Raw genomic sequence first — 26670 nt, forward strand, 5'->3', positions numbered from 1 at the left:
TGGAACTGTTGGCAAATTGCTGTGGTATAAGAGGAATAAAACACTTCGGGATGTCCTGGTATCAGAGAATAATCAAGGTCATGATGGCTCTCCACTTTGATCATGTCACATCAGACCATTGTTGATTATTTTCCAGTATCAACACATCCAAAAGTATTTCATTCCTTTCGAATCGCACAGAATGCTCTAAAGCAGGCCTTTTCCCAATTATATAAAACAATTGAGTGAAAAAATAAAATAACAAAATGTTGCAAATGTGTACCAAATGAGGATAAACTACATTTTACATTTGTAGATGACATTTTTAAGTTCCTTCTGAGCTTCTATTTAGCAGATGTAGATTTTCAATGACAGCTCAGAATGCAAATTACAAAGATTGCCCCTGAAGTAAACTATAATAATGTGAGCTGTCTGTAAACTCATGCTTTACAAGCTGTGAATCAAATCAATTACATATCAAAGACACTTAGCACCTCAGTAAGATTGCCTTAGCATTTTTTTGTATAATTTACCTGAAGTAATGGAATCTCTGCAATCTGAAAGTAATTGCAGTCAGTCTGCCATCTTTGTCTCCTTCAAACAGCAAATATTGACAGAGCATTATATGATGTTTGGTGTGGAGTATTGAAAATCACTGGAATCTGTATGTGCTGAGAAAACTGACTGCAGAAGTAACGTCACCAAGAAAAGGTCACCGAATGCAGACAGAAGTGTGTATTCCACTAGCTTGAGCAAAGAACAGAAATGATTTAGCGATAGTGAAAGCTTTCTACTCAGTGATAGCAGTGGAGCTTTCTACTCAATTAATCACATCTGCTGAGAATCTGCTATATCATATATGTTAACAGAGGATTTAAACACTCATGTCAAACACATCGTTACTCATGCGTGCTGTTCTGACTAACAAGCAGAGCAGACTCACACCACTCTCAGCCATTCTCTCCTATAACTGAATATTAACATACATGTACAGACTCTATAATAATTCTCATCAGTATCTGATATTAGAAATGACAGCCTTCCACTGATCCAAATGTTCATGGGGAAAAAATGCACACCTAAATACATGACTGCATATCTTGTTAAAAATCTGAGCTGCAGGAAGGATTTCAATGCAGCGAAATGCTTTCTCCGAACTCTGCGAAATTGCTATGAAATCAAATCACCTAATCATGCTATTTAAAAACACTTTTATGAAGGTCAAGCACGTTAATAGCTCACTATGTACCTAAGTTGCTTGTGAAGGAAACACTTCAATGTTGCCAACAATAGCCAAACAACACCTGTTATTTAATTTGCACTTCTATGTCTCCAAAGATTTCGACATGCGCAAACTTCACACCTTCTCAAGTTAAACCATCAGATGTCACCTTGAAAGTGGCGTGCAACACCTGCCACATGTTACACCCCTGAGCATGTCTGAAACAGAAATAGAGCTCACAGGACTAATGTAGAATATCAGCAGAACTAAAGAGGAAACTGAAAGTGACTCAAAGCTAAAGTACTATCCAGGCTTGAATATCAGTAAAAGAAATATATCAGAAAATACTATAAATAAATGACTATAAATAAGCATCGGTATGCCCAGTTTATTTAAAACCAATCAGCTTTTATCACACACACGCACAGACACACATGCACACCCATATTGATGTTTATGTCATGCAAGTACACTGTTCCGGCTGACGGGTTTTCAGTCGGTCTTGTCGGACACAGCCGATACTGGTGGCTAAGTGTGTATAACCTCAATTAAACCACGCTCTAAGTGTCTGACAACAGCTAATATTCCTCCTCCAGCAGCGGGCCGAATTGATGTTCCTGCATTCGTCACCCTGCTGAAAAAGCAATCATGCCGTTGTCTCGCTCCGCTGAGGAGACGCAGGAAACACTGCTTCCAGTTGCTCATTAGCATTCGCCTACTAACTCCACTAACACCAGCTACCCACAAGACAGCGTAGCACCGTCGTTTCAGACACACCTACTCCTCCTGTCTCCACACCCCCATTCAGAACGTGCAAGCAATCAATCCCAGACTCAAAATGTATCAAACAAGTAACATAAGGGATAACAACAGGAAAAAGGCAGGATTTGAATCATATGCAAACACACTATGTGGATACCAACAGCTAGTTCATCCACTAATAAAATATGAATGAATCTCTTAAAGGAAGATTCTACCCTGAATGACTTGCATGCTAATCTTTATAATTAACACATGATCTTCAGTGTCACACGAGATTTATTTTGTAATGAGTTTTTTGCTTAAACTTCTTTCATTGACATTCTGGTCCACTTTCACTTTGGTAAACAATTTCCTACATTACACACAATGCTGCTCAACTATCTGCTGATTGTGGTGCCAGTTGGATTTATGCTGCATTCGACTAAAACTCATTACTCAATTCGACAAATCAACATGGCTGCTCATTAGGGCTGCAACTAACGATTATTTTAGTAGTTGACTAATCTATAGATTCAGTTTCCTCTTAGTCAGCGATTATTTCTGCCCCGACTTCACTTGCTCCAACCTGTATCGGTCAACATAAAGTCTCTTACTAAATAAATGAAAAGAATGACAACAGCACCAAAAAACTAAAAGCTTACTGCCCCCACCACTTCTTGCGGTGCATTGCAGTTTCATTTGCATATGTTTTTATCATAGACAGTAAACGAAGTATTAAGTCATGAGTTAAATGAGGCTGCTTAAATAATACGACGTGTTGACAATGAAATTTCACGTTGACGAAATTTTATAGTCGACGTCGTCGACGTTGACGACTAATCGTTGCAGCCCTACTGCTCATAGCATGAACAGTAAACAAAGTAGCACTTCTTTATTTTAAACGGAGTTGTACTGTGTATACAAGTATTTGCTTTGGATCAATCACCATACAGATATATTTGAATGATAAATCTATAACACTGACTATACAATTAGCTGTTTTGAGAAGGTAAATACATTTATCACAGTTAGCTGGCTATATTGTAGCTAACAAAAGATGAACAATGAGGCAGCCATGTTTTTTCCCCACTTTGTAGTTTGAATGCACAGAGGTTGAAAACGATGTAATTCCTAATTCCGTCTTCCCACTTCCCATTAGCCCTTGCTTCATTTCTACCTGAAGAGTGATGCAGCAATGCTTTAGTACTTTTGACTGTCCAGCTCTTTATCTTCTCATCTGTACACTCTGGTCAAACAGATAAAGTTCTTATAAAAACCCTGTCACATCCAACATGCATATTATCATGTAGATCACTAACCAGCCGAGCCTCTAATGTAACTGAGCATAAATATATCGTATAGCTGTATTGCATTGACCCCAACATTTGCTGTCTCCACTATTTCTACATTGAATGTCTCATAAATATGATATTGAACAGCGCTGAAAAATGGTAAATGAGAAAAGAAGCTCTTGCTCTTTTGTTCTTCCCAGCTATCACATCACAAATATTACAATATAAACACATTTCAGGATGGAAGTTTCTTCTAAGGCCATTGTGTAATAAAGCAGAATTTTGCCGTAAGAAACCGTGATGCACGCACCTCTCTGTCGAGTAGGGATGGTGAGATGACAGTGACAATGTCACCTCTCTCTGGGTCAATATAGAACATGTTTGGTGAGGGCTTCTCAGGAGACTGTCTCACAATTATGTAGCGCAGGACGGCATTGTCCGTGTTGGGATCATCAGCATCAAAAGCAGTCATCGTCATCACCGTGGTGCCTAGAAAAAAAAAACAGGAATATCACTCTGTCCTTCTACTCCAAAAATCCCGAACATTATGGTTTCATGTTGATATTACAGTGGATCTATACATTAACAGGTATAGTGTAGATTTGCCTGATGCATCTGAAATAGCTTATGTTATATGAACTAATCTAAAAATTTAATTGCCTGGAAGAAATTAAATATAAATAGATTGACATAGATTGACTTATTGTCCTTGGGTGTTGTAGCATAGTCATATCTGATGCTGTCAGGCATCAAAAATGAAACACCTTCCCAGAAGAACTGACATCTTGGTCAGTGCCCGACATATCCTAAGTGCAAGCTGAAAGATGATTGGCATTTTATTATTCCTTTTGTTAAAAGTGATTTCCTCTCAATTTAGTTGTATCCATTTTTCACCCAATTACCTACACTGTTAGAAAAAAAGGGTTCCTTAACTGTTCTTTGGGTGCTTAAGGTTTCTTCGCTGCCTAGTAGTTTTATATCAAGTAGTCCATCAAGTACTTCTTGAACCAAGTACTGCAGAACCAAAAGTCCAGGGGGGGTGGACTTCAACCTCATCTAGCTCCTTATACCTGGGTGGAGCCGAACCAAAATCCTGGGGTTGGAGACAAATCTGTGTTGGATGGATAAGTGTGTTTGTTGTTCTCGTTGGCACAGCATCTCAAGGGTTAAGGTTAAGGGTTGGGTTAGGCTTAAATAAGGAATTAGATCAGATCCAGCTCCACCTCCTGAATTAGAGGACCTGCTTGGAGGACAATGGTAACTGCTCAATTCTGTCTACAAGAGCTGCAATACAGTGATTATGTAGTGTTTAACTGTTGGGCAGGGCAGACAGACCGTCTTTCTCACCCAGAAAACAGGGTCAATTGTGCTCTCCTGTCCATGGGTGACTATGGTGTTCTGATCCTGCCTAGCATTTCAAAGCTGCAGCCAGAGGTGCCAGGTAACTCATTTCCCCTTGCCTCATTGAGCTGCTTGCCTAAAAAGCTTGCAAATGAAGCCAGCTGAGATGCCAACATCACACACTCGGCATGGGCCCAGGCTGAATTAAAGCTGCCTCCCAGAGTTAATGGCCTCAATCACAGCCAGTAAGGTTTAATGTTTGCTTTTATTAAGCTTAGTGCCCTACATAAAGTCTGTGGCAGATAAAATGCATAAGGAGATTCAGGAAATATACAACCCCTGGTCAAATAAAATTAAGAATACTTTTGAGTTAAATAGTTTAAAAGTGGTTAGGAAGCAGGGATGCTGTGCACTTTTCTCCAATGTGTGATGTTCAAGGAGAGATGGATATTAGCATACAGCAAAGCAGCGCACCTCTAATGATTAATTACAAATGCCAAGGTGCGTGGAAGGGCTCTCTGGTGACATCCGCAGCCACACAGAGCTGTTCCACTTCATTGTTCAGTCGAATCAAGTTAAAAAGGCACTCGGTTCATCTAACTAACACTCTCACAGTTGCTCACTTTCTCATACATACACACTGCTCATTTGGAATTATCAAAGGAAATGAATAAGTTAAGTAAAAGGAATGAAAAATCCTACAAATTGGTATTATAACAGAAACTGCAGTAGTCTCTCTACGTCCTTGCCTCTTGCTCTATCTCCCTACTCAAGACTGTGTACAACATGTCAGATATATGTTGATCACTAAAGATCACTACAGATTCTGAAAATTAATGTATGTCTTTGTGGTATCTGAGGAAAGACACTTCATTAAAGGTCACAGCTGATGATATATGTAGACTTTAATAGTGTGGGCACTGACATTATTTTCAGTGCTGGCTCAGAGATGAAAATAACCACTTCAATAATCTCCTTCAAGCCAAAGTAAAGTGCTGCTCAATTAAATTCTGTGACTGCGTAAATTCAGCTTGATTGCATGTCTGGAATGCATCCAGTTTTGCCTCAAAAAAGCCTTCTTATGAGAAGTTGAGACCGAAACCTAAATCTAAAATGCTACGGTAAATCCTTATGGTCATGCTGATGCATATTTTTGAAGACTTACTGCCCATCAGAAGAATCTGTTTTTGTTGCATCAATACAATTTGTGAGCACCAAAACCCTCATATCAGTCAAATCTCCACAAATTCAAGAACATATGAAATAAATTTAGCTTCAGATGTTGCAACTTCAGTTACATTCAAATGATCAAGATAATCCCAATTAGCTCCTTGTCAGTATTTAAACATTAATAAAGGTGATTATTATTGTTACATTAACCTCTCTCCAGAGTTACCCTCATAAAACTCAAGAGTGCTTTGAGACATGCATCAGTATGGCCCAAGACAAAGCCATCAAGTCCCATCAGCACACACATAAATCAACAAGCACAGCTAATTGGTTAATGGGGCTGGCCAGCAAGTGAATGCAAATCATGAACCTGCAATTATGCGGCAATCATTCTGAAGCTGGGCACAATTCAGGAGCTATTGTCTTCCTTTATGAACTCCATATTCTCCCTACTGCCAAGGCAGAATCAATGTTAACTGCATCGGAAGGTATAATGGAATGACCTCAAATGGCTAGACATGAACTGGTGAGTCTAGATTGCTGTATTATCAGCTCTTTCCATCTTATCTAGACTATAAGATCAGAAAGGGTGAGAGATATCTCACTCTCTCACTAGCCTTTCTCTCTATGAACCAATGAAATAGAAAATGTCCCATAAAAGCATGAAGACTGGAGGATGTAATTTTATATTAGTGCACTGCATAAACTTTGCATAAATAATGTAATGATGTTATGCTAAAATAATCCCTAAAAGCTAAGAACAATGTGGATTTGTCTTAGTTATTTTTGTGTTCTAAATCCAGCAATTTCAACTCAAATGGCGAAGTTCTCTTTACATTTTGGCCGCTGTCACTATAGAGAAAATTCCAATCTATGTGGCCTGTTTACATTTTCTCATTTAGAAGACAGTTTTGTCCAAAGTGGCTTACAGCTGAACTTGCTCGTCTTGCTCGATCACCCAACAGTGAAAGCTTGACAGTACCGGAATTCACAACCTTCCAATCGGTAGTCCAGAACCCTAACCCCTGAGCCACCACTGCCCCCAGGCTTGGCTATTCTTCATGCACTAGTATTCACACTGTCTTGGCTAGGTATGTGTTTTGCCACTGTGACTTTGGTCTGTATTTATTTGGATTTTTTTGTTTCAATACAACTAGCTATACTTCCGACAAAACCACACACTATACACTATATAAAGGTCTGGGAAATCTATATTAAGATTATATTAAAACTCGAAGCATCATCCTCAACACTACTGGCTAGAGTAGCTTATCTGGTAAATAAATATCTGCTCTCAGGTCATGGAAAGTTCTACTGCCTGCTGCCATTCATGCCACATAACACCCAAGGCTGTTACTTACAAATAATGTATGTGAGAGCATTTTTAGAGAAAGAGAAAAAGAAGAAAAAAAAAAACAAAATGGTAAGACGTGCTTTCCCTTCTGTCCACCAAGGTTCAGTCGTGTTATGCAGTGCAGCGTAGGATTTCATATGGGAGTAGCGAAACTGGTTACAACTCTACCGGTAAAAGGAATTAAATATACATTAGACCCACTGCAAAAAAAAATCCCCTGTTCTGAAAGTTGTTATAAACAACTTTTTCCAAGGATGTGATCTTTAGGCTTTGGTCAAGTTGTAGTTTTTGCTGCTTGTTTAACCCAGCGTGTGCGTTTAGCCTTGGCCATACTTGTTCTAAGTTTTAATTCAGCAAGGTAGGTTATATATTTAGGTTTATTCTAGTCTCTAGAACTACTTTTTATTTGAACAGTTTTTGTTTTTCTTACTGACTACAGTGTCACTGTCTCATTCTGCAGACAAGTGACTGGAGAGGTGATTATAGAAGATAATTTTAGAGTGCATAGCTGACCTCTGTCTAGCTACAGCTGTATCCCAGTGATTGCCAACCAGAGACTACCACTTTACCTGGTAGACTACTCTGATCCTCACCAAGGAAACATCCACATTTGCTTAATTTAGCCTCAAGATTTGTGTGAATAAAGTATTTCTAATGCAAAGATTATCTGAGCATTTACACACTCGCCCTAGTGCCTTAACTGCCTCCTACCTACGCTGTCTGATTTGTACATTAGCAGCACCTTGGCACCACGGCCAGTGCCACATGTAGTACATCCTGTATTACAGTCAGCTAGGGAAATCAATATGACTCCCGGATCTCATTCACCCCAGGGAGGCCCTGCATCTGTGTGATAGGCTTGGTAATAAGATAGAACAGGGCTAAGATTAAGGCAGGATGAGAAAATGATGGAGAAGGTGTATGTATGTGATTGAGAGGTATAAACCATCTTGAAAGAGATTGATAGATAGAAAGCGAGAAATAGAAAGATGAACTAAAAAACATAGATCAACATAATTTTGAACTTGTCACAAAGTTCCACACTTATAAACGGCACATCTAGGCTTTCATCTGAAAACTAACATAAATTTTCTCAGCCGTAGTGGCAACATAAGCTTCTGAGATACACCTACGCCATCGCCTGCCTAGTGCCATCGAATTAATTGCTAATCCCAATTTTGGGGGGATGATATTGATTAGATGGGGGGAGGTCAGCAAGCTATTTAAGCAGTGGGCCATAACAACATTTCAACTCACCTTGCAGGGTCAGACCACTCAATCCTTTAGAGAATCCTTAATGAGATTTGTGTGCTTGCTTCCTTGCAATTAAATGAACTAAATGTTAATTTGGACACAGCAAAATGTAAACTGGCCTGCAGATGATTATTAGAGAGCCTTGATTGAAATCTCGTCTTCTCATTCCCTTACTGAGAAAATGTCTCAGACAGGATGTAGGACTCACATGTTTTTCACAGAGTCGCAAACCTGGCACTTGGAAGTTTCTTCAAAACTGTAATCTGATCACACTCTTTCTCCTTCAAAGTGCCCTTGTTCTGCAGGTCGATGGGTTCCAGCTAAAGGGACGGTATCTAAAGGGACACTGAAAGAAATCTTGAAGAGCTTAATACCCTCACAATTCTTAAAATCATTCAAAAATGCTTTTTTAAATCCTGTAAATAACTGCAGCTACAGCTAAACCACATTTGGACTGTTGTACAAGTCATATACAAGCTTCACCTTGATCTGTAAAGTGGCATTTAGGTTTGCACATTTCTGTTACAAATGATCTGTCAAAAAAGCTAACAGTCATACATATGAAGTCATACATTTTCTGTCACAAATGCAGTTATTCATAACTGCTGTTCAAAAAATCTTGAGCCTCATTCTCCTCATCTCACTTTGGTAGTGTTAGGAGTAAATAAATAAATAAATAAATAAATAGAATGTATACTTAAGTATGTGTCAAAATATTACTCATTTGAAATTGGACGTAGATAGTGACTATTACAATTGAGTGGAAGTAGTAAGTGGAAGTTTTAAGTAGTAACTTAAAGCTTTTTTGAAATTATTACCTGGTGCAACTGTTACATTTTTAGTAATTCATAAACTCAAATGTAGTGACTGTTTATGTTCCAACTAGGATACAACAGAGATAAAGTTCATCTGGTGCAGTTGGCTGCTGGACATCAACACTGCCATGTCTTATTATCATCAATCATAACACAACTCTGATTCTCCCATTTCAAATCAAACTCTTTAGTTTAGTAGACATTGGACGAAAATTCCAGTTACAGCCAAATATCAGTAATAAGAAATAACTGATCAATATATAAACCCAAGCACACAATATTTCAACTCACACTCAGATCAGTCAAGTGATAAATGCTGGGGCAAGTTGTTGCAGGAGGTAATCACCTATATGTTTCATCTAGGAACAGTCTTAGGCAATAAACTCAGTGATGGAACACTCCATGTTTCTCTAGGCACATTTCCTTCACACACACAGCTTAATCGTGTCTTCAGAGCTTAGCAGCTGGAAGTTACATGATATGTGATAACTAGTTCTGACAGCTGCTATATTTTCTTCAAAATTTACCCTGAATAGATTTTGCTGTCCTGACAGTGTCAGATAGACAAATGTCTTTTTTCTTTCTAACACAACAAAAATATTATTCTGAACATTTTTCTCAACTGTGCATCCCTCTAAATGAACTTTTTTCATTGACATGGATGGCTAAAGCTAAGCTTAACTTGTTTATAGACAGCAACTGTCAAACAGGTCTAGGATATTTATATTGAATTTAAAAAAAAAAGCTCATTGAGATTGGTTCATTATGGTAATGCTACTGTTTAATTTTCGAATTTAAAATGTAAAAAAAATGCTTACCCCTTTGGACACAGCTGAAAATGCACACTGCCAAGTTTTGGAAAAACTCAGTCCAATTTAAATGTTTACATTTTACTAGGCTATTCACTTTTCCTAAAAAAAAAAAAAAAAAAAAAAAAGGATCGTGGAGTACATTTCATCCATTATACTTTGGCTATTCAGCTGAAGGACGAACTGAGCAAAGCAGAACACAAATAATTTCTTGAGATTTTTACTTCACCAGCTTGGCTGAATGCAGACTATAGATTTAGCAAGGCCATTTAGTGTTGAATTATATTGAAGTAATTGAAGCCTTCATCAGGGTATTAATTCCAAAGATTCAAGAATGATATATTATCATTCAAAAATGATGTATTATCACCATATACAGTGAGCAAACAGGACTTATTACCTTTTATACCACAGCGTGGTTGAATGCTCGAATCTGATCGGTCAGACAGTATACATTATTTTGTATAACAGCAGAGGTAGTAATAATGTTATTATTAATGCGCTCATTCTAATATGTTATTGTTTCTATAGTAACAGCTCATACATAGGGACTTGTACAGGAGTTGCTCCATATAATCTAAGACTAATAATAAATGGATTTAAAAACGCGTTGTTGTTTAACAAGGTAATTCTTACTGATGTGAGGTAATCATTGATGTGATGAAGCTTTTTTTACTAGGAGATGTTTATTTAACATTTATGGAAGGAGTCTCATTTGTAAGCACTCTCTAACTATCTAACTATAAACGTGGCAATCATTAATAAATTAAGCATTGTAATCATTGGCAAATTGCCGTGGTATAAGTGGAATAACACACTCAAGACCATGGGGGGGGTAGCATCACAACCCAGCCGGTGTGCATTATTTTTGTATAACAGCATAGTTTGTCATGTGTCATTCCTTACTTTATCTATATTGTGTAATAGCTGTGCAATAATAAATACAAATTATAACGAATTAAAATTGAAAACTGTTCTGGCAGAGATTAATCCTGCCAGAACAAACATCAAACAGTGTGCTCCACATTCAGCTATTTACGCTCGTATCCTGCCTGTTGCAAAAGTAGAGCGTGCTGCGCTTCAGGGAAGGAAGACAGAATGGAGCCCGAGTTTCTCTGTGGAAATACACAATCTCTCAGGATAAGCTGTTAGCTGCCTGCTGAATACCGATAGTCAGACTCTGCCTCGCAGGGATGTTTCGTGGTGTCTCTCTATCACCTATTAATTACCAGTCCTTGCTTATTTCACATGACCCAGAGATGGAACAAATGAAAGGCTGAATTTCCCCATAGAACATACAGTATGTGTGCGTATGTATACAATGTGTATTCTAAATAATATATGAAAAAGAATGCAGGAAGTAACCACACTATCCTGCACAGCTGAAGAGCTCCAGCATTTGTGTGCTTGGAGTATTCGTCACCTAGGCTCGAGCAGAACTTTTTTTTTTTGGACATATCATTGAAGTAGGAAGATTCTACTTTGAAAACTACAGACTCTCATTCCTCCTTGCAGTACAACTTGTCCCATCCCAAACAAAAATTCCATTCCTTATTCACAGCTACACTGACACTGAAATGCATTTGCAGAGAGAATGAGGATGTCCTCCAAAAAGTAAGGAAAAGTGTGATTATTTTTAAAATTGTGGATTTCCTAAGAAAGCCTGAGGATCTTATCATCCTAATCTACTAATAACACCGAAAGCTGAAGTTACACTTAAAAACTCCTAAATCCTTCAGGATGATCACGAGAGTACTTCCCTTTTTAAGGAAGCTCCACTCATCTACTGATGGCATAAAAACACTGAAGACATGCTTAACAGAAGTGAATTAAATGATCTGTTTAATCTACAGCACTACTGCAACAAATCAGACCTAATAGTGACATGAGGATGTGCAGAGGTTTTTTTTTTTTTTTAACACAATCCAGAATCGTACTGTAGTTATTATGCAGACAAAGGTCAGGCATAAGACTTCAAACAACTAGAGATGATCAAAAAGTGTAGATAGGCAAGGGATAGTGTATAATCCTACACAGACAAAGCAATCAGGCTCAGAAATTAGGCACATGGAACAACTGGCAAGACTTCATAATAAAACTGAGGAAACCAGGTGATATTATAGTCCATGGAACAGGAAGCGAACCAGATGTGAACAACTGAACTAGAAGTTGTGGTGAGGAGAGTGTTGTCCTTGGCTGTTGTGACAGACATTTATTAGCACAGCCCCTCAAGGATCACCACCACTGTCACCCATCATTCCACATGCATCACCACAGGAGTTGTTTACTTCCTCTCCTACAAGAGGAGACTGGCTGATTGTTTTGTCGTGCACCATCATATCATAGAACGAAGGATTTCTCCTTTCGAGTAGCAAGACACTTCAACAGCAATGGACAGAGTTATGACGTTATGAAGTTATAGGTTAATGACATGTCCGTTTGCATGGCTAGTTGGTGATATAGGACCAATAAAGTGAGGAAGCTTAAGGAAGAAGCACATCTTTAATCATCAACCATTTTATACATCAACTGATTTCACCTCCTATATCCTCAGAAGCACTTTGCCTGCATAGCTGACAAAGAGCCTTTGTCCAAACCATCTTGTTTCTCTGATTTGCTAGACTATCAGTATGCTACTACCCTCTCTGCTTCTGCTGTACTCTTCTCTGTACATTAGACTTCATGTAGTAGACTACAGACATGATAATAGCTGCACTTTCCCTGCAAAATGCCATGGTAAAGGCATGGTCACTCTCAGCACAACACATTGCTCGCCTCAAATCCAGCACAGTGAACAATTAACAGGACTGGTGTGAGTAACAGTTAGCTAATAACATAGGCCCTGATTTCAGGCCTCCTGTGGTTTGTGCTAGCATGTAAAACTATGAACCTGCTCTCCTGCAATACCCACGCAGTTGCTCACACAGTGTGAAGTGCAGGAGCTGGAACGTTTTAACATCCAGAGAAAAGCAAGAAAGGTGCAAAAGGAAAAGAAAAGCTGGGGATGAGTAGGTGAGGCAGTGGCAATCAGAAAATGTGAGAGAGTGAAAGAGTGATAGACATAGGGCTAAATGCTCAGGGGAAAGTGTGTGTGTGTGTGTGTATCAGAGTTGCAAGGTAGGGGCTGTGCATAATTGCCCCTGGGTGAATGGAGGTCATCCAGCGCCTTTGGGCATGGTGACGGAAACCTACTGCTCTTTCTCTCAACCTCTCTGTTTCTCTGCCTCAGCACTGAAACATTATCTTTTCTCTTCAGCACATTGCTTTCTCTCTTCTCTACTTGTTCCAGCTGTTTCCTCTGTAACAAACAGCACAAAAAAACCTAAGACAAAGCCAACCCTCCCTTCTGGATGTTCTGGAGCAAACAAGACCATGTGTGTCATCCAGAACGCAACACTCTGGTGAGCAGGCAACATGCTGTTTTATTTAGTCGCCAATTGATCCCTTTGTTCCTATTCAGAATTCAGTGCAACTTTAGACCACCACATACTGACCTTGAAAGAGGTGGAACTCACACACACGAGCAGGCACAATAGCAGTGACATATTAGGATTCACTGCATACACCAGACAACATCTCTCATTAACAATGCTTTGTGTACTAATTTGCTCTTGAGTGATTTTCAATTATAATCGAGTGCACATAATATTATAGCCATTACTCAAAACAAGGTTGGGCAAATGTATACACATGGCATTGTCGCTGAGCAAATTTGATTAAATACAATTGTGTCTAATTACACAATAAATAATACAGATGCTGGCACAAAGTGCAATCAAGAACGAATGTGTGAAAAATTCCATTCCTGTGTCGACAGATGGACCAGAGATCATGTACGCAGGGATGTGTGTGTCAAAAATGTAAAGGTTGGGAGACATTTACATGTTGAGAGAGCATCATTCACCTGTTTCCTATAGAATTCTGTGAAGCTGCATGATTTCTGCTGTATCATTTCAAACCAAAAATCAAATACGGTCTCAGCTTTCAGCAACAAATGAACCGTCTCTAAATGTGAGTAAGGATAATAAGGCTGGGCCTGCAGTATGTGTTTTCACATCTGTTCCCCGGTGTGTGCTGATGGCACACCCCACTCACACACACTCTCTTGCTGACAATCCACGGGCAACTTTTTATACAGCCACATCTGTGCTCACACACACATACACGTACACATACACACACAAAGCCAATCAAATACACATCCAGCAGTGTGCCGCTGGCCAATGGTGCCTTCAGTTATTTATGATGTTACATACAGAAAGGCCTGCTGTTGCTCTGAGTCCAGCATAAAGAACAACATCTCAAAACCCTTTCATAAGGGGATATGGAAAAACCAGACAGAAGAAAAATAAATGGTAATATCTGTCAACTTCAAGCCTGTTGGAATTCAAAAAAGAGCACCTCTGAGATATAAGGCTCACTTCAAGAAGATGAAAAACCCTGTCTTCTCAGTGCAGCAGCAGCTCGCACCAAAGCCGATGAATCTTTGAGACCGCTGTCACAGGCTTCTCAGGACTTTGAGAGGCAAAGACGGTGAGTTGTTTGACATGTCAGCTTTTGAGTGGAATATATAAATGAGGAATGTCCCATTAGGGGAGCATAAACAAGACAGCATAAGGATAAATAAGCCTTGACGCCATTACCTTGTGTTTCACTCCTCATATGCTTCCCCATCTCAAGCTGAATCTCTGACAGAGCCCGGTGAGGAATCATCTCCTCCTGCTATCTCAGTGAGCGGCAACCAAATCCAAGCAGTCATTCACAGCTTATCATAGCTCTGATTCTTTATACCTCAAGGCATTTTTGCTGTAAGGATTTTTATTACGACTTAGCAGTTTAAAGGAACTGGTGGCTCTGAGGTACCTGTCCTTCAATTTTTTTTTCACCTCTCTAGATTCATTTAACCAATTGGGCTTAAGCAAAACCTCATCATGACTGAAAGCTGTAGTCCTGTGATACCCAGTCCTCTGGGCTGAATGAAATCTAAGTGGCTGACAGGGTTTCTTTAGGCCTGTCCTCTTGAGTATGATCAGAGTCAGTTATCATATCTGTCTCCTTTCCCATCCCTTCTTTAATTTAAGCAAGTAACAAGTATGGCTCCCAGGAGATTAATCTGTATCTGTATAAGGTGCCTGCTATTACAGGAGTCTCTCTCTTTTCCTTTTCTTGATCACAGTAGCCTGAAACTTGATCAGCAGCACCAGGCAGTTAATAACACATACAACATTTATTTTAACAGATCAAATTAGAAAAGACCATGAGATTGCACTAACACAGTTAAGTAACACACTTCATACCATACACATCAGAATAACACATGACAGGTGTGACGTTATAGGAAAGGTTTATTTCCCTTACACTAAAGCAATTTACCAACAAATCCATTTTTTGAATGAGGCGTCATATATTTGTATCCATTTATGGTTACATTTAATGTTGTGGAACATCCACTAAAAGTGAGTTCCTGCTATCACTTGTGACAGCTGTAATCAGTCATTTCCTCCCCATCCTCTCTCTTTTTCTACTCACTTTAAGTTAATAAGACCAAGAAAGGGAAGCTTGGCATGTTACTGAGAAACTAGAAAGCTCAAAGTCCTCTGTCTTGAAGACTCTCCCATGGCGGAAAACGTATAAAGCTCTGACACTGGAGACTCCTTCCATAAATTGAACTAGAAAGCTTCACCTTATCAATGTCTATACTCTTATCCTTGCTTTTTAATTCGGGTATTTCGTATTTAATTCGGGTATTAATCAACAACTTCTGAATTCAACAGCATTGTGGTGTAAGTATATTTAGTATATTTTATAAAAAATGCTAATTAGATTCAGAGTACAGTGAAAAACAGCAGAGAAATTAGTTCTTTGAAAAGCTTTCTATAATACTGAGGTCTGAAGCAGGAAGCTGTGGTCATTATCCTTAATTAGTACACATTAAGGATAATGTCAGTTTGAGAAAACCTAAAATTAGTATGGCAAAATTTTAGGTTTTCTTAGACTGTGTACTAATTCTGACTGAACTCACATTACCTAACAATTACCTAACTGAACTCACAGTACCTAACAATTCAATTTCCCCAACCTCTGAAATAATTAAAGAATGTATATATATATATATATATATATATAATTGTATATAATTGTATATATATATATATATATATATATATATATATATATTATTGTATGTGTGTTTGAGCTAGAAAATAGCCCAATTAATCTACAGAAGGATGTGGCAAAGCATTGCTTTAGTTCATCAAGCCTAATTAATCATTCCTGTCCACATCAGGACGTCACATGTCCTCACCTTCATCTGAGGTTATCTGCCACTTGTGTAGTGACTGCTTCATTCAGTCAATGGAATAAACTTCAAAATACATTTGCAATTCTTTCAGGAAGGAGACCAAAGTCTTTGCAACAAGTGTGAGTCCTTTTCCCCAGTTCCCTTATATGGGCAATGTTTCCTGTTCTTGTTTCCTGTTGATAGTTAATTAGTCTCATTTGTTATGTGTTATCCCTTGTTATTCTAGATGTGTGTATAAATTATTATTTATGTTATATATTATATGTATTTTTTAATATTTTGCATTAATATTGCAAACAGGTGTCACAAAACTGTAATATTTTTAATATAATCTACATTTTGCTCAAATGCGCTCAACAAGTGTCTGGATTCAATTTTAATTAATGATTCAATTCTAATTTATGTTGCACTTTTAAGGTTTATATGTATTACGTATATATATTGTATTACGTGTATTAAATAAAATATGTTGCTAGAATATGGGTATTGTTGCTGTCTCACAACACCAGTGTCCCTGATTCAATCATGAGCTTGGGTTACTGTGTGTAGAGTTTCACATGTTCACATGGGTTTCCTCTGGGTTCTCTGATTTCTTCCAACCTGCCAAAAACATGCCAGTAGGTGGATTGGATATGCTAAAGTGCCCCTAGGTGTGAATCCGTATATGAATGTGTGTGTACATGGTGTTCTGAGATGAACTGACATCCAATACTGCCTCATGTATTCCTGCCTCATATACTCAGTACTCCTGGGAGAGACTCCGGATCCACCATGACCCTGACCAGGATAAAGCGCTTACTGAAGTTCAGTGAATGAATGAATGAATGTATTCATGTGTATGAAGTGTTATATGTATTTTTACTGCATTACTGAGGTGTCTATTTCTTAGTCTTGTTGATATTCCCAGATTCTAGTGTTTAGTCTCGTCTATTGGATTTCTGAGTAAGGCCATATGTATATGGCTTTGTTTGTGAGCCAAGGTTTTTCCCCGAAAAAGACACATCAAGCTCCTTCAACTGTGTCCTGCTTTAAACTGCTGTACCTGCATATCGCTCTTATTATGTACATTATAGTCTTTTCTTCTGTCAATGCAAACAAAGACACTACTCGACAAGTGTGATAGGAGCTACAGATGGAAGAGAGACTTCGCCACTTTTCCCCCAATGCTACTCAATGCCATGCTATAAAGGGGTGTCTGATTTTTCAGATCTCTGGCACACACATGGTTAGAACACCAAAGCTTTTTTTCTGGGCTACGCTTCTGTACATAACCATCTCTCAATAAACAGAAAAAATGGGATTGTCACAAACACATACATGGTTGCATCATTTTATATAACAGAAGCTTCATGAGTAGGGAGATGCAATACGAGTCAATCAGCCTAAGCAGCGAAGTTGTTTATTGAATGTACACAGTGTAAAAGTAAGGAAAATGAGCTAAATAACAACATCAGGAAAAATACTTTCTAACAGCTCAAGTGCAGAGTTTAGTCAAAATAATTCCAAACCATACAAGAAAGCCTCTGAGCCATGCTGGAAATAGAGGGAGAGAGGAAGTGAGACGTGCATTAGCCACATGAGATTACTCATAGTCTCTGCTTCTTTCCTGCTGAGTGGAAAGCGCTCATAGTGCAAGAACTGACAGGCCTCATGCTGCAACATCTGTAAGTGAATGCAACATCTGCAGCCTGATATCTCAATGAGCTGACAACTGTACTTTTCTTCAAATGCAGTTTTTCTTTTGCCTGTTTTTAAACAAATACATGTTATTGCTTCAAATGATGAGCAAAAGAAACATTGCCACAGTGGGTTGTTGTGGATCAAGACAAAATAACAGGGCACTTTATCTATTAATTACCACTGGGAGATCCCTCTTGTTAGTAATATAACAGCACAAATACAACAGATAACCTATTAGAAAGCATCCATTTGACCAAGTCAAAGAGGGAAATAGAAGAGAGAAACAGAGGGAGAAGTGCAGAAAGATGCTATGGGGAAAACTATAAGCAGACAGATGAGCAATAAGCACAGAGCAGAGAGAGAAAGTGGGGAAAAGATAGATATTAGAGAGACAGAACTCCATGGAGGGCTTTCTTCTCCTGAAGTCAATCACAACACAGCAGAGTGTGTTAAATACCAACTGCCTCAGGTAGCAGTGATGAGGAAAGCAATACGGTTTCTCAGTGGGTAGAAAAGCACCTGCTTCCAGGAGCAAAGAACATGATCATCTTTTAAAGCAAACACAATCTAACATGCAGTTAGTGTTGGGTCTATCTGGCACAAATCGTAACTGACATCTCTTTTACAGTTTTTTATCAATGGTTATACATTGGTATTACACACTGTCAAGCAATTCTCAGTAAATGAAGCACACTAGTCTTTTGTCCAAGCCATTAATAATAAACTCTAAATGCATTTTACCAGATTTCACTGTCATTAACAACTCCATTCTCACATCTATTCACAGATTTCATCACCTCTCGTGTATGAAAATGAAAATGACTGACATAATTATTCTACGTTCCTGCAAATGAATGAGAAAACTAAAGTTCAAATGTATAATGGACCCAATGGAGATGGACCCAAGTGTCTATGAATATACTATATAATGCAGGTAAGGAATAAATCATGACAGGGTGCTATTATAGAAAAATAATTACAATAATCAATTACTGGATACGGTGATGCTCTGTTACTACACAGAAGTGATTATATTTCAGGCAACTTTTTTCAAATGAAAAAATGACACAATTTTTAGCCATTCATAGTTCATTCATACTTTTCATCATTTTTATGGATACTTTTTTCCATTTATAATTATGTTTAATGTTGTGGAACATCCATGAAACAAGCTCTTGTTATCGTGTAATTTATAACATTTTCCCTCACCAGCCTCATTTTGTTTTATTTCTTAAAGACAAGAAATGCAGCGTGTCATGTTACAGAGAAACCACGAAGCCCTCCATCCTGATGTGTCGGAAAACTTACAGCTTTACCTCTGACTGTTACAAAGCACTGAAACTGGAGACTCCTTCTAGTGCTAAATAAATATCACGGAAACCTTATCACAATTACACACATTTTTAATCTGTTTATTGGGAGCATCTGCCGCACAAGTCCCTATCTAAGTTGCTACTATAACAATGATAATGTATTAGAATGAGAACATTAATATAAATCTTGCAGCCAGAACTACTGTCGTACCTGTTGTTATAGGAAATTAATCAACAAGATTCAATAATTCAGCAGCGCTGTTGTACAATTTACTTTATAATAGGCTTGTGTGATATAATGATATTATTGTTCCTACACAATATGAAAGAGCCACGATATCCACTGACATTTATTCCGATTATATTATATTACCAGACCTGCCAACTTTTACACTTTTTGCAAAGGAGCTATTTAATATCAGAGGCTGTATGAGTTATTGCTTAAAAATATGGCAAAAGAGCAGTTTTTTCCTCCTCCAGAAAACAGATGGATAAAACATATTAATCTGGAATGATCTGTGCAGGTGTTTTGAGCTCCCCGCCTCCCGCTCATCTCATGTCTTCCCAACTCTCGCATTCTGCAAAAGTAAATCGGGTATGTTTTGAGTTGATTCATGTGAAATAAAATCTATTAGTGCATGTTCGACTTAGCTAACATTAGACAAATATATATTTAATATCAGTTAACTGTATTTATTAGGGATGCCCCCGAAAAAATTTTGGCCAAGAATGGTCAAAAATGTTATGTGGACATTAAATTTGTAAATGGATATAATTAAGAAAATGTACTGGTTTTTTTTTATTATTATTATTGTTTACTGTGCATTACTGCAGAATCACCATCCAGCTGAGATTTTGTAATTGCTACTGCCAGCAAACTACACAGTTCCATCTACACAGCTGATCATATTCTTATTCCCACCCCTACTCTTCTTAAACCTGAAATGGTGGGAATGCTTGTTTTCCTGTCTTATTCAGGCCATCAGTTCTGGACGATTACATCGTTCATAGCAATATTTTAAAATGGAATATTGTGAGCAGGGAAAAATCAATATCACTCAAGCCTAGTGTGTAAAAGGGCCACATCTGCCAGTCAAGGATCAGCTGATATGCTTCCAAACAGGACTATCAGGAATGAAACATGATATATACCATAATGAAAATTACTAACTCATACAATAGTGAAGGTTGGAAGAAAGAGAAAAAGGAAGAAGAAGAGAGCATAAACTATGGAGAAGGAAGAAGGCTCTGTCTCAAGGAGATAAACAGTCCTGACGAAAATTCAATTCCCACTTGTTGACCATGTACTCAGCCTGGATTTGAGTATGAGGGAGGCAGGCATTTTTCCTAACATTTTCTGAGCATACTGCATATGATTTATACTACAATGTGTGGCTGAATAAAAAATGAGAGGAAGGATCCTGTATAGTACTTATCTTTAAAATATAGTTTCTATCTGTCGTGAACATTTAAGATTGTTGATAATAATTTTTTTTGTTTTATTCATTGATTCGTTAATTTGTTCATTCATTTATTCATTCATACATTAATTCATTTATTCTATTCAAAATTTGATATTTTGTAGCTACTTACAGGAAATAAATCAGTAAATAATTCAAGTCACGTCTATGCAATTTTCTCTATTTGCTGTATACAACAAATGCAACCGTGCACACTCTGACATCTGTCTACTCAATTTATCAGTGCAGTGTGCAAGATTTGTTCACTGGACGAGTGTGCTTGGCATGTTGATGCGAATATTTCATTTTAAAGGGAACATTAATGGTTCTGGAGCCAGCGTTGTGCTCACAATATGGTTTTAAGAAACAGGTTGGAGCTTTTGGGAGCTGAGACACTGTTTCCATTTGTTAAAGAACAAATCCGAGTATTACATACAGCACTACACACTTATTCACAATGGCAGTCTATAATAAAGTCCTACCAAACCTGAAGAGGAATAATGTGCAGTTACATGCACACGTTCTTTCCTAGTATTCTAGCAAAAAGATGTTACATACAATATTTAATCAGAAAGCTTTTCTTGTGTCTGCAAATTAACTAAAACAGGCAAGCATCAATTTTTTCCCCCAAGTGCCTAATGGTTACTGTAAAGCCCAGTATATAAGCGCAGTCCAGTTTCTACAGCGGCAGGTTTGATCTTGCTGTTTGAACTCATCTGCGCTGACTGATTTTAATCAGTTTCAAACTGTTATTACCATTAAAATGATTTTTAAAATGTTACATTTGACACTATGTTGTAGGCCTATTGGATCTATTTTTTTCTGCAAAAAAGTGCCATTTTTGTCTATTTTCAGTCAAGATTTTTGGTACTTGTCTAAAGTACTTCTCTAAAGTTCTCAAACATAGATTGATAGATTTTATTTCACATTAATGAACTCAAAGCTTTCTCTATGTGCCCTGATAGAAAGTGAGGCCAAATCTTCTACGCAAAGGATTGAATTCCTATGCAAAATGTGTAAAGGTTGCAATACTTAGCATGATATTTAAGTGTAAACAGAATACCGTGAATACCTGTGAGCCCCAGGACTCTAGTTAAATCTAGTTGTTTGTATTTTGGCACTTTATTGCTATTTGTGGAGTCATATATTAATGTGCTGTGTGAAAATGTGGATGTAACATTCAAAATCAGCTGATTTTTTGCAATGGGAGTTTTGGTCCAAAAATACACATGCATTACTGCCTCCCAAGACTTCTTTTAGCACAGAGACAGGGTGAACATGATATTTTCATGAATTAATGTCCTGTCCCTTTTTTTTCTCATATTCCAACTCAATTTTGTGAAAGTTCACTATTTATTTCACCCCACTTCTACACGTAAAGGTCACTTCATCCAAATACTAACTAAATACACCAGACTTCATTATTTGATATATAATAAATAAGAACAAATAATGAAGAAGTGTCTACTAAAGACCAATTTATGCTGAAAGCTTTTTATGACGCGTCTTTTAGTAATGCATTAGCTTCTGTTTTAAGCAGCTCTGAGACGCACCATAAATTGCACACTCAACTGTTGTTTTTGTTTGTTTGTTTAATCATATTGTGCTTCTTTTTTTATTTTTGCTAGTTATATTATTTTGGAAGAAAGATTTTTGTTCTTATATATAAAACATGTGAAATAACATGGGAAGATTCTACTGCTTTGTGTGTCTGATAGCTAAGGGTTTAAATAAATATATCAGACACTTTCAAACAAGTAGTCTTCTCTAGAAATGACTCTACCTTTTACTTGAGCCATTTTGAACAACACTCCTATTTGAAAATATATTGCTTTCTGTAGTGCTATTCTTCTAAACCAGCTAGAGTAGATGTAAAAATATGAGACATATAAATAACCCCAATCTCTCACCAGATGCCTTGAAAACTGTAAATATGTCCTGTTTTAATAAAAATCTTAAATTGCACCTGAATGCAGTAATACGCATTTGGTATAAATCAGTGCTATTGAAGCCGGGTACCATTTCTTACCCATTTCTGTTCAGTGCATGAGCCATCACAGCAGTTTATACTCATAGTAAATATCATCCACATAAAAGTCTCAGACACATAATAGACGTTCGGTTGCATGAGGATGTATGTGAGCTCACACCATGCAGAAAAAGAAACAGCACACCCCGAAGAAGTTATCATGCAATGCTGAGAAGAGAGGAACCTTGAAAAAAGGAGAAACTGCCACACTACAGACTGGCCTGGATTTTTGTGCATTGCTCTCAGATGATGTATGACTGTTCTCTCTACCACTCTGAAGCCTTAAAAGAACACTCTAGCTTCTTTTAACCTAAACTCTAATTACCATACCTGTATTGTATGTGTGGCTACAACAAACAGTAATTTCAAGACATTTTCCTGCACGGAGGAAAAAATATATAAAAAACCGTTTTACTCGCAAAGTCCGTAAACATTTAAAATGAGAATTTAAAAAAACACTCCAACAAATACCTGTAGACTTCCATTACAAATATACTTAGAGTAAATTTTTTCCGTTCTTTTCTCTGTAATGGAGAAAAGTCAAAATGTTTGTTCCTGATTATCACACATATACTAACTATAAAATTCCAGTATTTAAGCAAGCCATTGAGCCTTTCTGGCACCAAAGAGACGCAGATTTCATCAGACACCATGACCTTGTACTTGCTTTTAATAAATGCAGTGATCATACATTTTTTTTTTGCCCAAACTACTCCAACTAGCTCTTGCCAGCATATAATATATGGGTTGGCTTTTCTCCTAGGAACAGAATGAGCAAACACTGTAGAAAAACAAACATTAGCAGACATCTTACCGACTACAAGAGCTGCAGCCATAGTGCCACAAGCATTGTGGATGACCCCTCACACCCAACTGTCTGGCAAAAGGTACAGAGGTATTCGTGCCACTACTACCAAACTATGCAACAGCTTCTTCCCTGAGGCAGTCAGACTACACAACACACTGCGGCCCCCAAACCCCCACCTGGACTAATCCAGACCCTTCCTAACATCCACCATCAGTGCACACCTGCAGTTTCAAATCACATCATTATCTCATGAACTATATTAAGCACTCAGAGACAATACTAACATACTGCTACAGGATAATTTTTACCCTCAATCCTGCTCATACTGAGGCAGATTTCCACTTAAATTGCTTGAGACTATTGTTTGCACTGGTTTCTAGTCATATGCTGCACAACTGCACAGCCATGCTCAGCGCTTCTTCAGCTATGTTATATAATCCATCCAATATTGTTATGTTGTCCTGTCTAATTAGTGTGCACTGTTCTGTGTAATTATTGCCCTGTGCATTCACTGTATACAAGTTATATGGAGGAATCATCTCAAATGTATACAAGTTATATGGAGGAATGCCAATAAAACCCACTCCACTTGACATTTGATTAGAAAACGCTTTTGAGATGGTTGTTAGAATATTTACTCAAATACTGAATACGAATAATGTGTACTGTACAAATACTGCTCAGGAAATCATTAAAAATGATAAAACATTACATGTGGAGCAACTCCTGGCAACAGGACAATAAGGCCCTAATTTACTACAGAGTTTATAGAGGGTTGTGTCTTTTAAATGAGCAAAATAGCATGAGTCTATTTTGTGTGTTTGGCTTAATGAATATGCACTTTGGAGTGTTTCTACCTAATGGTGGTATGGTCTATGCAAATGATTCATTTTGCACCAACAATGTGATTTACAAAGCCTTTGGGAATGCTGACTGTATGCACACATTTATACAACCAAAGGGCAGGTATTAAATTTTGCGGAAGACCATTTTTGCCATTTGAAGACAAAATAAAACCAAGTCTTAATAATAATGAAAATGGTTTCACAGGGTGAAGTGAAACATAATGAGAAATGTTCCTAAAATTCTGCCTTATTATTACAAAGTCAAATTTGGCTTCATATTAGATAGATTAGATTAGATTTGTTGCCCCTTTGCAACTGAAAAGCTATTTATTCACATATTTATTATAAACAGAAGACATGTCCATGTCAACACTCCTTTATTTTAGTGTTGTGCAGCAACAATTGTTATCCAGTTTCGTTTTATTATTATTACACCTGATTTTCCTAACTACTATGCATAACTACAGTTTTTGAGATATCAAACCAAACCCCTTAACATGTCCAGTTTGATATGTCTGACTGAAATCTGCTTGTATACAGCTTTTTGATTGGTTGTGCAGCTCCCATGTAGTGGCTGTTCAAAATGCATAGACATGAATGGAAAAAAATTTCGGAAGGTCATGAAGTGGTGGCGTTATAGTGCAATGAATGGGGGAAAAAAATGGAAAGACATGCAATAGTGGCGTTATAGCACAACATTTAATGTCTGAGCCCATATCTCGAGAACCATGAGGCCTAGAGACAAAATTCTCAATAATTAATTCCCTTAATAATAGTGAAAAAGGAGTTCAGATTTATGAACAATATGGCCACCACCTGCCAATCAATTCTAATGGGGCAGAGCCTAATTCAAAGAAACTCCTATAACTTATGAATATTTGCATGAACTTGAACAAAACTTGACAGATCTCTTAAGGAAAAGATCCTGAGGAGGTATGCCAAGTTGTGGTCATGATCATCTGTAGAGGGAGGACTTCATGCTAATCTGTAGTAGTGTTGTTTAGGACAAAATGGTTGCTTAAAAAAACGGCCATCGTTGGTCAATCACCTTTCAGCAGCCATTCGATACTTCCCTCTACTAACTCACAAAAAATGATATACTGTCTCTGAAATTGTTATTCATGTCTTTTAATTAGGTAAATAAATAAAGTTAGGTAAGAAATATTTAGTGCTGAGAATGTACAGGAGCACATGAAAGTTTTTTTTTTTTTTTAAATCTGTATTGTCTCTTAACACCTAGAAATAACAACCTCCAATTCTCCATTGGCCAATGTTGAAGATTTGCTTCGCAAACACACTTCAAGTTCTGCAGGAACTTCACTATCTAGTTTTAGATATCATATTTTGAACATATTTTGGAGTTTATTTGAGATTCAAACTTGTAGTAACTATCAAGAACAAGCAGCACATGTTAACTCTCATTTACATATTGCTTCCTCCCCATATTTTGACATAATTCACATGGTTCTTCTTTGTAAATAACTCGCAATACACCCACTAACTGCACACGCAATTTCTCTGATTGCATATGCAAATTAGTCCTCATTATTTGGGATGTTAGCGAATGAGGGCCTAAGTGCTTTATTTTGGTATGCGAGGGTCCTTCTCACAATCAAAAAAGATACCCACCTGTTTTGGTGAGCCAAAGCAGCCTTGTGTCTAAGTACTTTTGATTACATGAAGAGCTCTTAAGCTTGCACTAACTAAGTCAGCCTTACTTTCTGCTTCACATTGGGCAAAGCCTCCCTCCCACTCCCACTCCCACACACCATGGCCTTTGCAGTTTGTGGCAAAACACCTCTGCAAACCTTCTCACAAGATCTGTTCTTCACTGCAGAGCCATTACGCATCCTGAGGGTGAACTGCTACGCCCTATTAAGTAAACAGAAATAGATGCTAATGCAGAAGTTTGGATGTTGAGTAAAAAGTTTGAGAATATGGAAATAATAGTTTGGCAGTTCTCTCTGACTACAGGTGCCATGGAAACAGAGTTATGGGAAATGTATCCTTTTTATCCCCATTTTTAGTATTTTGGTTATGTACCTTTCTCTGATCTTGGAGATCTTTTTCTTTGATCAAAAAGGAATGTTATTTTAGAGTGGCAGTCTGACTTTTTTTTTTTTTTTTTCAAAATATGACATTATAGGTAATTAGAAATTGAGTAACATCATAAATGGGAATATCATTCCACAAGCAGACAGGGTTGTATAAAAGCAGTCTAGCAGAATGTTAGAATTAAAGAAAAATACTTGATGAA

The 26670-nt window shown here is 37.6% G+C and overlaps 1 protein-coding gene across 1 annotated transcript in view; it reads right to left on the bottom strand.

Moving 5' to 3' along the window:
• Nucleotides 1-26670, bottom strand: part of cdh13 (cadherin 13, H-cadherin (heart)) — a 338039-nt gene that overhangs the window by 105535 nt on the left and 205834 nt on the right. The window contains exon 8 of the mRNA XM_034305493.2: nt 3545-3723. Within this exon, the coding sequence (XP_034161384.1) occupies nt 3545-3723 (179 nt within the window). The remainder of the gene's footprint in view (nt 1-3544; nt 3724-26670) is intronic.

Source organism: Pangasianodon hypophthalmus, chromosome 6 (genome assembly GCF_027358585.1).
Source record: "Pangasianodon hypophthalmus isolate fPanHyp1 chromosome 6, fPanHyp1.pri, whole genome shotgun sequence".
Classification (NCBI taxonomy): Eukaryota; Metazoa; Chordata; class Actinopteri; order Siluriformes; family Pangasiidae; genus Pangasianodon; species Pangasianodon hypophthalmus.